Source organism: Lactuca virosa, chromosome 5, assembly GCF_052849685.1.
Source record: "Lactuca virosa cultivar CGN04683 chromosome 5, Lactuca_virosa_CGN04683_v6, whole genome shotgun sequence".
Classification (NCBI taxonomy): Eukaryota; Viridiplantae; Streptophyta; class Magnoliopsida; order Asterales; family Asteraceae; genus Lactuca; species Lactuca virosa.
In genome coordinates this window covers 209,667,261-209,680,088 of record NC_136430.1, presented here as the reverse complement: position 1 = coordinate 209,680,088, position 12,828 = coordinate 209,667,261, and the positions used below count along the sequence as shown (strand labels likewise).

The following is a 12,828-nucleotide window of genomic DNA, read 5'->3' as shown; positions in this document are numbered from 1 at the left end:
ACTCGCCCTATTGCTGGAGTGCATGATACCATATTCATCTATGGAACGATAAGCATAGATCTTGATAGGGCTTCAGTCATAGGTTTGGTTGAGACTCATTGTTTGCTCGTACACATACAAACTCGTTTCTCGTTATAGCAATATACTTGTTATTAATTATAGCAATGAACTTTGTTTCTCATTACAACAACGAACTTTTATTACTGAAAACTTATATACATGTTTTAGCAATGAAATTGTTTGCTCCTTGTAGCAACGAAATTGATTGCTCATTTTAGCAATGAAACTTGTTTACTCGTTTGAGTAACGAACTTTATCTTCCATGAGAATATGAATGTTGCATCTTATTTGGGCAACATACCTTATCCCTCATGATGACAAAGAACTTTGTTTTTACAAACTTATTTACTCATTTTAACAATATACTTTTATTATTGGAAACTTTTATCAAAACTTTGATTTCAATTCATGGAACCAGTATTATTTTGTTTATCTGTGAGTACTCACCAACTATTTTTATAGTTGACGCTCGTTTTACATGCTTTTTCAGGAATCATCGAGTAAGTGGCACTTAGGGACACTTCACTTTTAGGAGCATTCGCATGTGTTGTATTTCAATTTACATTGTAATTTCTTTTAAAAGTTGTTCAAACCCATTGTAAAATTGTAATGATTTTTAATACTATGGTTGGTGTTGTCTTTCAACTTTTGCTATGAAACCCTTTATACTGCCACGCCTCGTGTTTCCGCTTTAGCGGGGTGTGACATTAGGAGTGCATATTTGGTGTTCTTAAAGGGAGAAGAATGAAGTAAATCGTCTTTGAAGCTCAAGGCTTCTTGGATCTAGAAGTGCTTCACCCTCAAGCATCCTTTGAAGGTATAAAGTCTGAAACTTGATGAGTTATTTGCTTAGATCTTGCTAGCCTTGAGTTTGTGTTCATGTTTGGTCCCATAAGCTTGGTGTTCATGAGTATGGATTTCTCTAACCATAAGAGTTGTCCTTTCAAACGTTTTTAGGTGCTAGGAACCATAAAAATGTGATCTTGGTCCTTCTATCCCTTCCATGCAAGAGTTATGATGTCTTAATGGATTATTAAATTAGGATTTTAGCTTTTGGACCATTTCTAGCCATGGAAAGTCATAAAGGTGGAAACTTTATGACTTAGAGTGATATTTTGGGTCTAGATCTGAGTTTAGATGAAAAGCCTTTATGGAATAAGCACATCTTTAAGAGAAAAGGGTCCAGACGGCGTATTCTGGGCATACCCAAGGGTACGTTGCGCGTACTGGGCTGAGAACCCATGGATTGGAAGCATCGTGACTACGCCCAGCGTAGTGACTGAGTACGCGGGGTGTACTAAGTCTGCATTGACTTTCCTTGACTTTTGACTTTCTAACTTTGACCTTTGACATGGGGTTTGACCAAGTTTGACCTATCGACATTTAGGGATTTTTGACATGTAGTTTGAGTTTAGGTCACTGTTTGTTGCATAGGTGACATGTAAAGTTGACATTTGGAGCAGCGTTCTTTTTTGGTATCTTTTCATACTGTGAGATGAGTTTCCTCACTGTACTTGTAGGTCGAAGGCACCAATGTCGGCCCATTCGGTTATGTATTTTGGTATATAGGATGTTGCTATGATGTAGTGATCTGTTAGATCTACATGATTATTTGTTTGTTTATTATATGTTTATCTGTTACATAATATGGGTGGGTTGAGGCTGTATTGTTTTGTGATACCAGCCAACAACTCCGGGCAATCCAATCGGGAGATTGTGGGCCAGAATGGCAATCCAATCAGGAGATTGTGGGACATAGTGGCAATCCAATTGGGAGATTGTGGGCCAGGGTAATCCAGTCGGGAGACTGTGAACCCAATATGCATTTTGTATCTTTATTGGTTGTGTATGGTATTTAGGGGAACTCACTAAGCTTTGGCTTATAGTTTAAGTTTTATGTGTGAGGTACTTCAGATGATCGGGGCAAGGCGAATGCGTGATTGTGCACATCCTTTAGTTTTTATGAAATTTGATTTTGGGATACTCTGATTTGTGATTTTGACTTTTGGAAACTATGTTTTGTAAACATTTATGGTTGTGGTTTGGTTTTGAAAAACAAAAATTTTACCTTGATTTTTGGGATGTTACATTTATAAAACTGATTCTATCACAACTAGACTGTTACACATATTAGGTAGTGTACTTAATCGTGTAATAGTATAGTTGTAGTAAGACCATGTGTCGAACACTAGAGAAATGGGTATGATTTTGATTCAGAAAACTAAGTTATTAATTAATAATGAACATGTTTTTTATTGGGATTGGATTTGATAATGTTTTGGTGGTTACAAAACTAATTCCATAGTTTGTTGTTACATTAAGTATTTGATTACGTCTTTTATGTCGGTTAAACACTATTATGTAACGGGGTTTTATGTTAATATGTTGTTAAACAATGTTATACTATGTTTTGTACTGATTTTGGTTACTATGACACCCCAATTGAATGTTTATGTTGTGTTTATAGTATTTTGGTACTTAAATTGTAACTTAATTTATGATAGTACAATGTCATTTCTATGATTTTGCAACATGTTTGATGAAAACTGGCCGCTTCCAATTTGACAAAAACATTTTTTTCCAATTAAACAAGAAGATTACATAGTACATCCACAATATTTACATTACAAAACACAACTACCTAGTACACAAGAACAAGACTTAATGGGAAGTATGTCACATACGATTGAAAAACAAAAACTCTACAATTTTTGCAATCAACATCATCCTGTACTTATTTACTTCCGACGTAACTTGAATAACAGTAGCTTGAATCCATTTTTTTACTTCAAGAAACATATGATGATATCCATGGACGTAAGACACATTTGTTGGTCGGTCCAACCAATAAATGTTCACCTATAGTTGGCTTTAAATAAGACCGAAACCAGTTATCAGGGTTGGTGCTCATCCATGATGTGAATATTATTGTAGGTCGCCCATATGTGCAAATCACCATTTTCTTTCTTCTGAAATACGGAAGCTCATAATAATGCTTGTACACGTTTGAAGGAAGAATAAAAATCTTAATGTATGGAGTGTAGAGAGAAATATCTTGTACATATATATATATTAGAGTCTCCAAAGCAAAGAGGATATTTATAAAGAAAATGACCAAATTGTCCTTACCTATAGGACACGTTGTGAGAGTTTATGGACCCTTATTGACATCGTTTGTCAAAAGTACGAGTGGTGGAAGAAAAGCAAACCTAAACGACTAATGGTGGAAGAAAAAAAAACTTTAGACTAAAGTTGCAACGAACCCCAAACTACATGGACAACCGGTGTAATTTAGTCTTTTTTTTAATGCCCAAAAATGTTGGTATTTGTTAAATAGTAAACAAGAAATTCTCAAATTTTTAATACCCCTCGTATATTTTATATGAACAAAAATTTAAACAATAAACATTAAAATTATAAGTTTATACGAGCGATATTACCACCGTTTGGCGGAGGGTCGTAATCTGTAAATTTTCTAACTAATGACAATTTACATATGAATCCGTTTTTATAATTTTGTAATAGGGACCAAACCTGCCAACATACCTAATTATCAAACGGAATGAAAAAAAAATCATATTTACTTGCGAAAAATGGAATGAAAACATTTCTTTTGGACCATAGAGGTGCTTTGTTTCTCGTTTTTTAAAACTTTGTAATTTACTTTTATTTATATAACTAGATGTAAGACTCGTGTATTACACGAATTTATTAAAAAAACTAGGTTAAAACCCGTGTGATACACGGATTGACAAATTAAAATAGCAAAACTAATACATAATAAGTGGTTTGCAATAAAAAAAAAAGCAACAGTATTCAAATCTATTTGGATGACATGCTATAATTTGGTAATTTTTCAAAATACAATGTTACAACAGATAGAAATAAAAGTGTGATGCTATAATAAATAAATCAACAAAACTACATTGCCATTTCTTGTCAATTGTATAATGTCTTAATGAGAAAAATAATAATAAGAAAAATTATGATTCAATTTGAGACTTAAGGAAGCCATTACTGAATAACTTGAGAACCTAAAGACATGCAACAAACTTTAGCAACCAACTCTTAAATACATAGCACCAACCAACAGTTTAACAATGAAACTGACTGGGAATTAAGAAGCAATCACCATAACAGCCCCAAAGGCATTGAGCATCAGAAGATAAAAGCAAATGACTAAACTTGATGGGATAAAAGCAAAAAATAACACATTGAAAACCAAACCGAAAAAACTGTTACCAATAGAAAATAAATGAGTGAATCACATCAGAAAGACAATTTGAAGACATATACATTGTTGTGTTCTTACAACGTTTATGATATAACAAACAATGCATATTAATATACTTGATTAAGAGATATAGAATTCACTATCCCTTTAACACATCGTTGCATAGCCTTATACACAAAACGAAGTTTACAACATATTAGCAAAACAATTTAATAACAAAAAACATACAGAAAGAGCCAGCAGAGTTGAAGATTGTTGAAGGAAGAATTCAATTCTATCAAGTGACTTGGTCAAAACTCAATAAAACTGTACACACACAATATAGGTTAGTTAAATTATACAAATTGGCAGAACTTAAACAATTTCAATTCAGATTATATGATTTTTGGGGCTAAAACTTTTTTTGGGGGGAATTTTAGCCAAAATCAATACTGTTACATGAACATGATAGAAAAAAGAGTCTCCATAGAACAACATCACCAATTGATTCAGTAAAGAACAAAAACCAAAAATGTAGGTTATAATTAACGTTACCTTGTAGTAACTGTCACTGGGGATCCTTGAGTTGTATTTTCTGGTGAGAACTCAATATATATACCAGTAGTTAGAGGAAGATATCAATCTTATGATTTTTGAAACTTTCATTATGATAAAAATTAATAAATTTTTTATTCTCTAAAATGAAAAAGAAAACAACGCGAGATTTGGAAAAGAGCATTGTGTTAGAAATGACCAAAATAAACATGTATTTAAGCTAACAGCTTTACGTGGCTGAATAAAGTGTTGTACAAGGCCATTAAACCATTTTGACCAACATCTGCACAAGCCTTTCCATCAAGTCCAACTTATGGTTTTCGGAGGTCAGCAAAACTACAAATTGTTAGCAAAAATACCCATGGAGTCAACTTTTATGAAAGAAATACAAAGGACTGTTGTTGATCATTTTTTGTATTTTAGCCTTTGGCGACTCCAATACCTCCTCAAGCAATTAATATTATTTCAAATCCTTTTGAGTTCAACTTTTCAAGCTGCAAGAAAATCGTTTGTTACATAAGTTAAACAAAAACATCATTGGAAAAAACAACTTAGCATGCTCAAGTCGAATATCAAGCATTTAAACAAATTTTCATTATATAGGTACACTTTTTAAGGAAAATTATATGCCAAAGCAATAGATCCAATTGCAGTGAATAAATAACTATAACTCTAAATAAATAAACTATTAATTAAAAAATATTAAAATATCAATCATTGGGTCTTTAATAATCAGCATTACCTTGTTTTTGCAATAAGCTTGAGTTGCGCCATTTCCATTATCACTATTAAAGATGACCCATGTAGTATACTGTTAATTGTTAACCAAAATATCATTACATCGACAAAAAAGTAGTAGTTTGCTTGAGAAATGATGATCAAAACATAAGTTTGGTCTATGTAAACAACGAAGATGGTTGTAAGATTAAATGAGAGTACTTTTTGATATGCTTGAAAATATAGAGAAAAATGAAAATTTTAGACTCCAACATAGAGACTCATAAATCTATGCAATCAATTGAAGTGGGTTGGCATAACCAAGCCCTGTAAATTATTTTTTGATAAAGCACTATATTTTCAAATCTATTAAACCAAATCAATTGAATTCGATGACTTTTCAAAACGAAAAAAAAAAAGCAATCCTCGGTAAGATGGATATTATGACTTTTCAAAACAAAAAAGCAATCCTCAGTAAGATGGATATTATGTTTTTTCAAAACAAAAAAACACTCCTCGTTTACAAGAATTAAAAGATAACAAAAACATTAAGATAATCCTACCTTCAAAGAACATTCAAAGAATGGATGTAGAGAAATGATTTAGCCGTATTGTGAATTTAGTTTCTCATATTCCTCCAAGGTACGGTTGATATTCGCCCAAAAGTACCAAAGAGTAACGCAAGTGCTTTACTGCATCCACATACATTCCAATTACAATTGTAATAAATCCAGCATCGGTTTTGTACATTATCGAAAATACCAAATTATCCAAGAAGTTACAAGGGTTTAGTAAATTATAATGAAAATAAATCTATAAATAAAGCAAATCTGCATGTGATTAAATCAAAACCAGATAATTGAAAAAAAATCGAACCCAAATGGTTGAAGCACTAAAATCGTTCAAATTTGCAGGATCTATTCAAAACTAAAACCTAGAGAGAGAAAGACCCAAAATCGGAACAAACATGTTCATGTTAGAAAACTCAAATCAGTCCTGGTTCTGGTTTATGAGAGAGAGAGAGAGAGAGAGAGAGAGAGAGAGAGAGATATTAGCGACCCAAACTACCCATAAATCATTCATAAATCTTTTTTCAAAGCACAAAACTTACCGGCACCTCGTTGTAAAATAAATCCTGATTGATGGAATCGAACGACGTGCTTCGTTTCTCTGTGATGTGCAAAGAATTGTTGATTTGACTTAAAGCTCTGTGATACCTTCTCCGATTTTCGTTGATTTAACTTAATGCTTCGTTTCCAACGCCGTTCTTGCAACGAACTATTGATGGAGAGGGAAGAGGATTAGGGTTTAAGAATCTACCTTCAATAATAGGTGATTAAGTTTGGATATGATTATGATTTCTGATTTCTTCCTATGGAATTCATGATTTCTTGTACTGATCGACGATAATTTGGTATATCAATTTAAACGTCAATGCATAACTATTAAAGCAGCTGAAGAGGGCATTTGGGGAAATTCACTTTGATAATTTGAGCGGGAAAAATTGACTGGGAGGGCTTAGAGAATGCCACATGGCAAAAATCTACTTATTTATTAGATTAGGGATATTGAATATAAAGCTATAAACATCAATTATTTTTTTAAAATAGTATTTTTACATAAATATTACGGATATAATGAATAAAACAAGTTTTTAAATATATATACTAATAAATAAAAGTTTATGAAAACTATTTTCTTTGTTTATAATTATATTCCATAACATTTTGTTTTGAAGAAATTATTATATAAGTGAAAATTATGATACGTATAAATATTAAATTATGGAAGAATTGATTATTACCTAATTTGTAGTTGTACAAAGGTTTTTTTTGTATGGTTATTGAAATTTAATTTAATGATTCTACATAACATAAATAAACCCGTATAAAATATAGAATTTACTTTTAAATTTAAGAAAATTGAAAACACAAGAAAATACTAATTTAAAAATGAAAAAAATCAAAAAATCCTACAAAATGACATATATTAAACTAAAAGAGAACATGACATTTGGCAAAAAGAAAACATTTTTATTTATTATGATAGCTTTTCATTAACACTAATTTTCTATTATTTTATTTATTTCATTCTTTTATGATTTTCATAAAAGAATGTTATATAATAAAAACACTAATTTTCTTTTATGATTTCACTATGTTATATAACAAAAACACAAGTAATTATAGTCTTTGTTACAAGTATGTTTATAGAAAGAAATATGGTCTCTAAAGCTTCAATTCTATTTATAAATTCATTATTTAAATTGTTATTTTTTATTTTTATTGGTATAAAGCCACTCGGTGTATAGTACACCATGAACCTTGTACTCTTGTAGTAGAAGTATGCATAGATCGGGCCATACGAATCTTGAATCGGACCACCGATCAGGTTCAAAGGTTCAAGCCCACCAGACCAAAAAGACCGGTCGGGTTCACGCTCGGTTTGGCCTGATGCATGACAAAGACATTTATACATTTCCCCAATCAACATACTATTTTCCGATTTAACAAAACCCACGTGAATCCACATAATCCGTAATGCACAACACCTTCCTATACCACAATTCTACTCAATAAAAACCAAACACTGTACAACAACAATCACATTCAAAATCAACCCTAACCCTGAACAGCCAATTCCTGCAAATGTTCAATAAAAACCTCCAAACTCACATCATCAGTCAACACAACCTCAGCCCCATCAACAACATAACTCGACTTATGTGTAACCGAAGGGTTCAACTTTGCTAACAAAAACCTCGCCTGACTACTATGCTGCTCACACCTCACTACTTTCGGCACCGGAATCCGCTCAGCCGCCAGCTGAGCCGCCTCAATCTCCACCGCCTCCAACAACCTCCTGAAATTCTCATGCCCCGGATCCTTATCATACCCCATTTTCATCCACTGCCCTATCTTCGATCCATAATGAATCACCACATAAAAATACGAATCAAATAGCAAAATCACATCCGGTGACACCGACCCGATATCCAAAAGAACCGGACCCGGTGGCCCGTCAAACGAAAACCGGGTCAACGTCGGTTGGATCATAATCAACGACCCAATCACCGATTCCCGATTCAACATCATTTGAAAAAACGCGGTTTCATCCGGACTACTATTGAAAACATCTATAAATTGTGATCTTCTTAAATGATACATGAATTGTGGGTAGAGAGAAAAATTTGCAGATAACCGGAAAGATCCAGGATCTTCCGGAATATAATCCCCGAACTTTCCGGCGAAACGGATAAGCTCCTTATCGAGCCACCGTACGACCTCCCTCGGAAAATTCCTTTCCGTCTCCCGGACCGCCAACCTCGCCATGACTGCCGCCGCGGTCTCCTGGTCAAACCCGGCGGCAATCTCTGGTGCCCCGCCGCTAACCCACCGCCGAGCCGCCGACGTCACGCGTTTCCTAAACCCCATGTTTCCGTGTCGATATTTTGTTATGAATTGTATGAAAAACGCGGTTCCCGGTTGTGCTTTTTGTTCTTGGGTGATTTCAAATAAAAACGTGATGCATGTTTTATCGGTTATTGTCCCGAGTTTCCAAATGTTCGACCCGTTTTGTTTCCGGGTCGAAACACACGGGCCGATTGCCCCGGATACTTTCACGTCTTTTGTTGTGATTATTTCGATTGTTACATCGAAACACATGTTTAAAAACCCGTCTTCATCGCGCGAAAAAATGTGGCGTAAACATTTTTTGAATTGATCCGATTCGAATGATTCGGATAGCATCACGAACCCGCCGGATCGCTCCACCGCGGGTCGGATCTCCGTGACCCCGATTTGATCCAACGAACACGCAAAAAGATCGAGAACCATCGATAAATCGGATAGTTTTTCGGATATTTGTTTATAAAAATCGGAAGATTTTTTATAAAAAACGGTGTTCCCGGTGTTGATGTCTCGGTGGGTTCGGATTGATTGGTTGAGATCTTGGGATACGATTGTGCCGGGACCGATGGTTGCGGGCCCGGATGTGAATACCATGATGCGGGACCCGGTGGGGACTAGAGAACCTTCTAGAAGGGCTATGGCGACTAGTATGGCGGCTCCGGTACACCGGGGAGGGCGGTGGCCGGAGGATGGTGGTGGTGAGTGGCGGATGTCTTCGATGGCGGTGGTAATGTTGAATTCACATTCGGAGATTGGTAAAATGAAATTGTGTTTTTGTGTATTTTGTGGTTTTCCAAGTTGTTGTCTTGTGGGATTGATTCCCAGAAATTCTATGATCTGATAATGAAAAAATAAAATGTTAGAAAGTGTAAGAATGTAAATTGTTTTGTATTTAGATGACATTGCTATAAGTAGGAGTGGATTTTAAGAAGTACAATGTTGTAATAAGAAGAAATGAAAGTAGGGTGCTATAATAAACAAGTCAATGAAAGTATATTGCTACTTCTTGCATTCAACCCTTTTACTGATTATGTTAATGAGAGGAAAATGTAAGGCATTAAGCTATCTCATCAATATTCATGTGATTTGGTGAGTAATGTAATAATTTGTTTTCTCCCCATCAAATCCATTAAGTCAAAAAGAAATGGCATGAAAATTCTGATTTATAAAGAAACTTTTCTCACAGTTTTGGGAACAATAAATAATCAAAAAGGAAAAAACATGCAATAGTATATATCCAGTTAGTTTGCATAACGAACTAAGTTACAGACTTACAGCTTGATTTACTTGCAAATTGAAGAATTATTGGGCATCCGAATAAGAACTATAATCAATTTGTGGATTTGTTTTTTCATTTTTCAGGAAGTTTCTAGCTACACTAGAGTATGTATTCATAATTCAGAGCAAGATGAAGATGAACAGAAAAGAAACGAATTTGGAATACCTGGCTAGAAGAAGGCTTGCGTTCACCATGTAAGACAACCACCCGTGAACACTCAGTAAACCCAAGATCATACACCCTCACCATTGAATCAAAAACAATCAACCCTACCATGGCATTTTCCGGCAACTGTGCAACAATCAACAGCAACTCATTCTTAAGTGCTTGAAGTTCATCCTCACTTGAACTACCATCCACGACAAAAACAAACGCCGGCCCAATCCCTATCCCCCTCCCTGTTAACCCTCGTTGATCTAAACTCGACAAAGAAGACGAAGAAAACGAGGAAGAATTCGATTTAGCCAACCCTGATCCGTTACTAGTTCCCCAATTGTGAACCGGATTGGAATTCATCCGGGTCGGGGTCATCAAACCCTGGTGACCTAATTGGTATTCAACAGTACTGTAAGTTGGGAAAAGCTCAGCAGGAATATTGTTCTCGCCGATTTCGGCGTACGATCTTGGAAATGAATTCTTCTGATAACAAAAAGGGCAAATCCAGATTCGAGAAGGGTAATCGACACGAGCGTACGGGTTTAAGACGGAGCCACATCGAGAACAGATCAATGGATCGTAGGATAGGAGTGGAAGTTCGTTGAATTTCATCAATGGAGTTTGCATTATGGACAAAGGGATTATCAGATCGTTTGATTCGGTTCTTGATACTGGCCATGAATTCCATGACCATCGTAGGCCTTCGATTGCTTCCAATTCGACGAAATCCATTTTAATTAGCTTGAAACTAAGTCGGAGTTGCGTTCGCCATCAAGATTACTTTCTTGGATCGAAGGGTTTCATCCAAGTTTATGATTGTTTCAGGAAACACTGGCCAGCATAGATGACGATTCCGAGGAGAGGAAAAGTGATACACGTGATGTCACGTGCCTTTTTTTTTTTTTTTTTCTTGGAGTGTTTTCAAGTTTTCATCATATTTTTACACATTTTAATTAGGATTATATGAAAAGCCATTGTAGTTTTAGTGTTTTACTCATTTTAATTAGGATTACTAGCCTATATATGTTATAAAACTAATTATAAAACTTTTCTAGGAAAATAGATATCGCGCTTATAAAATTATTGCAGTGTTTTATTCTCGTAAAGTTGATTGTCATACCCATCATACTATCATTCTGTATAAGTCTACATTTTTCACTACTCCATGTAATTCATATCTTATACCCACCACACCATCAAAATAAATTTATTATTTTTAATACAAGTATTATTTATCGAATAAAAAATAATATAAAAATTACAAATATTTTACCCTAACGGTTTTTTTTCAAATCTGGTATCGTTCGAAGGTCGTCGACTTCCAAATCATCTATCTCCCTTACAAGGAATTCTAATTCCGCCTTTGTTTTGCATCATAATCTTTTCTTGTGGTACAATTAAATATTCGCCTATTTTTATATTCTACGAAAAGTTATTAAAAGAAGACGATGCAACTCTTTTGTTTTATCCCTTCAAATCGGGGTCGAGGTTGTTTTGATGCGACGTCGTCGTCTTCGTCATTAAGGTTGATATGACAACGTGTGTCGATGTTATTTGTGTAATCTTTAGATTTAGATGGCTTTGACCTTTTAAAGCCTCGTGTTTCATCTGACATCAATAAAGCCCTAATCTGCAATTTCGTAGTATATACCAACTTTTGTGGCGGCTAAACAACTTCCCAAAATTTTCAATATGTCATTTGTAAATGTCCATGTCGTTGGCACTAGTTTGTTTGTGTTACTAAGTTGTTGTAAATATTGTTGAAATTGTTGATCTTTTGTTTCAATTCACGGAACATAAAAATACTTGTCGATAGTCTAGCATTTCTAACCCATTGGGTTATAGAATTAGGCCATGAAATGCTCCCCAAAAGCACATGTTTTTTTAGCATTCTTGGTCGAGCTATCTGTTGGAGATATGCCTATCGACGTAACATGTTAATTAAACGATGATTAATTGCATGACCCTATTTGGGTTACATAGGTGGCTCAACTAGAATAAAATATAATTTAATTAATTAATTAATTTTTTATTTGTAAAATAACTAGAGGTGAGTAAAACCAAACCCAAAAACTATAAACCGACGAAAATCGATGAAACCGCTGAAACAAAAACCAAACCAAAGCCAGGGATTAGATTTCACAAACAAAGATCATTTTCGGTTTCGATTTTTGGTTATGAAACTGACCCAAACCTAGAAACCGGCCCATAATATATAATTCTAATTATAATTATATTTAATATGTACTTTAAAAAATAAAAAACTAAAATATGGAACCTAACTTAGTAAGTAAAGATTAAAGATTGGTATTTTAATGGTGTTTTCATGTTTTGATTGTAATGAATTGTTATTGTTTTATTTTGATGGTGTTTTCATGTTTTGGTTATAAACATATAAACTTTGTAGTTTTAACACTTCCTTGAATTATTAAGTTGGT

The 12,828-nt window shown here is 34.3% G+C and overlaps 1 protein-coding gene and 1 long non-coding RNA gene across 3 annotated transcripts; both read right to left on the bottom strand.

The window, feature by feature from the left end:
• Positions 1–4,331: 4,331 nt before the first annotated feature.
• LOC145110945 (uncharacterized) lies at positions 4,332–7,139 on the bottom strand. Of its 2 annotated transcripts, XR_013710128.1 has the most exons (5): positions 6,657–7,139; positions 6,109–6,237; positions 5,571–5,639; positions 4,829–5,322; positions 4,332–4,600 (listed from the first exon to the last, which is right to left on the bottom strand). It is a non-coding gene; the product is annotated as an uncharacterized LOC145110945 (long non-coding RNA). The 2 variants fall into 2 exon arrangements; XR_013710127.1 differs by having other exon boundaries at positions 4,332–5,322; positions 6,657–6,995.
• Positions 7,140–8,022: 883 nt separating this feature from the next.
• Positions 8,023–11,255, bottom strand: LOC145115271 (Sec23/Sec24 protein transport family protein). Its single transcript, XM_079051532.1, has 2 exons — positions 10,400–11,255; positions 8,023–9,792 (listed from the first exon to the last, which is right to left on the bottom strand). Exons 1-2 carry the CDS (start codon positions 11,120–11,122, stop codon positions 8,167–8,169), a joined length of 2,349 nt encoding a protein of 782 aa, XP_078907658.1. The 5' UTR covers positions 11,123–11,255; the 3' UTR covers positions 8,023–8,166.
• Between the last annotated feature and the right edge of the window lie 1,573 nt (positions 11,256–12,828).

What these genes read in the sequence shown, in the direction of transcription:
- LOC145115271 (XM_079051532.1), bottom strand. Translation starts at nt 11,122, where the DNA reads ATGGATTTCGTCGAATTGGAAGCAATCGAAGGCCTACGATGGTCATGG. An exon ending in GCAAGCCTTCTTCTAGCCAG is followed by an intron (nt 9,793 to 10,399) that starts GTATTCCAAATT and finishes TTTCATTATCAG; the next exon opens with ATCATAGAATTTCTGGGAAT.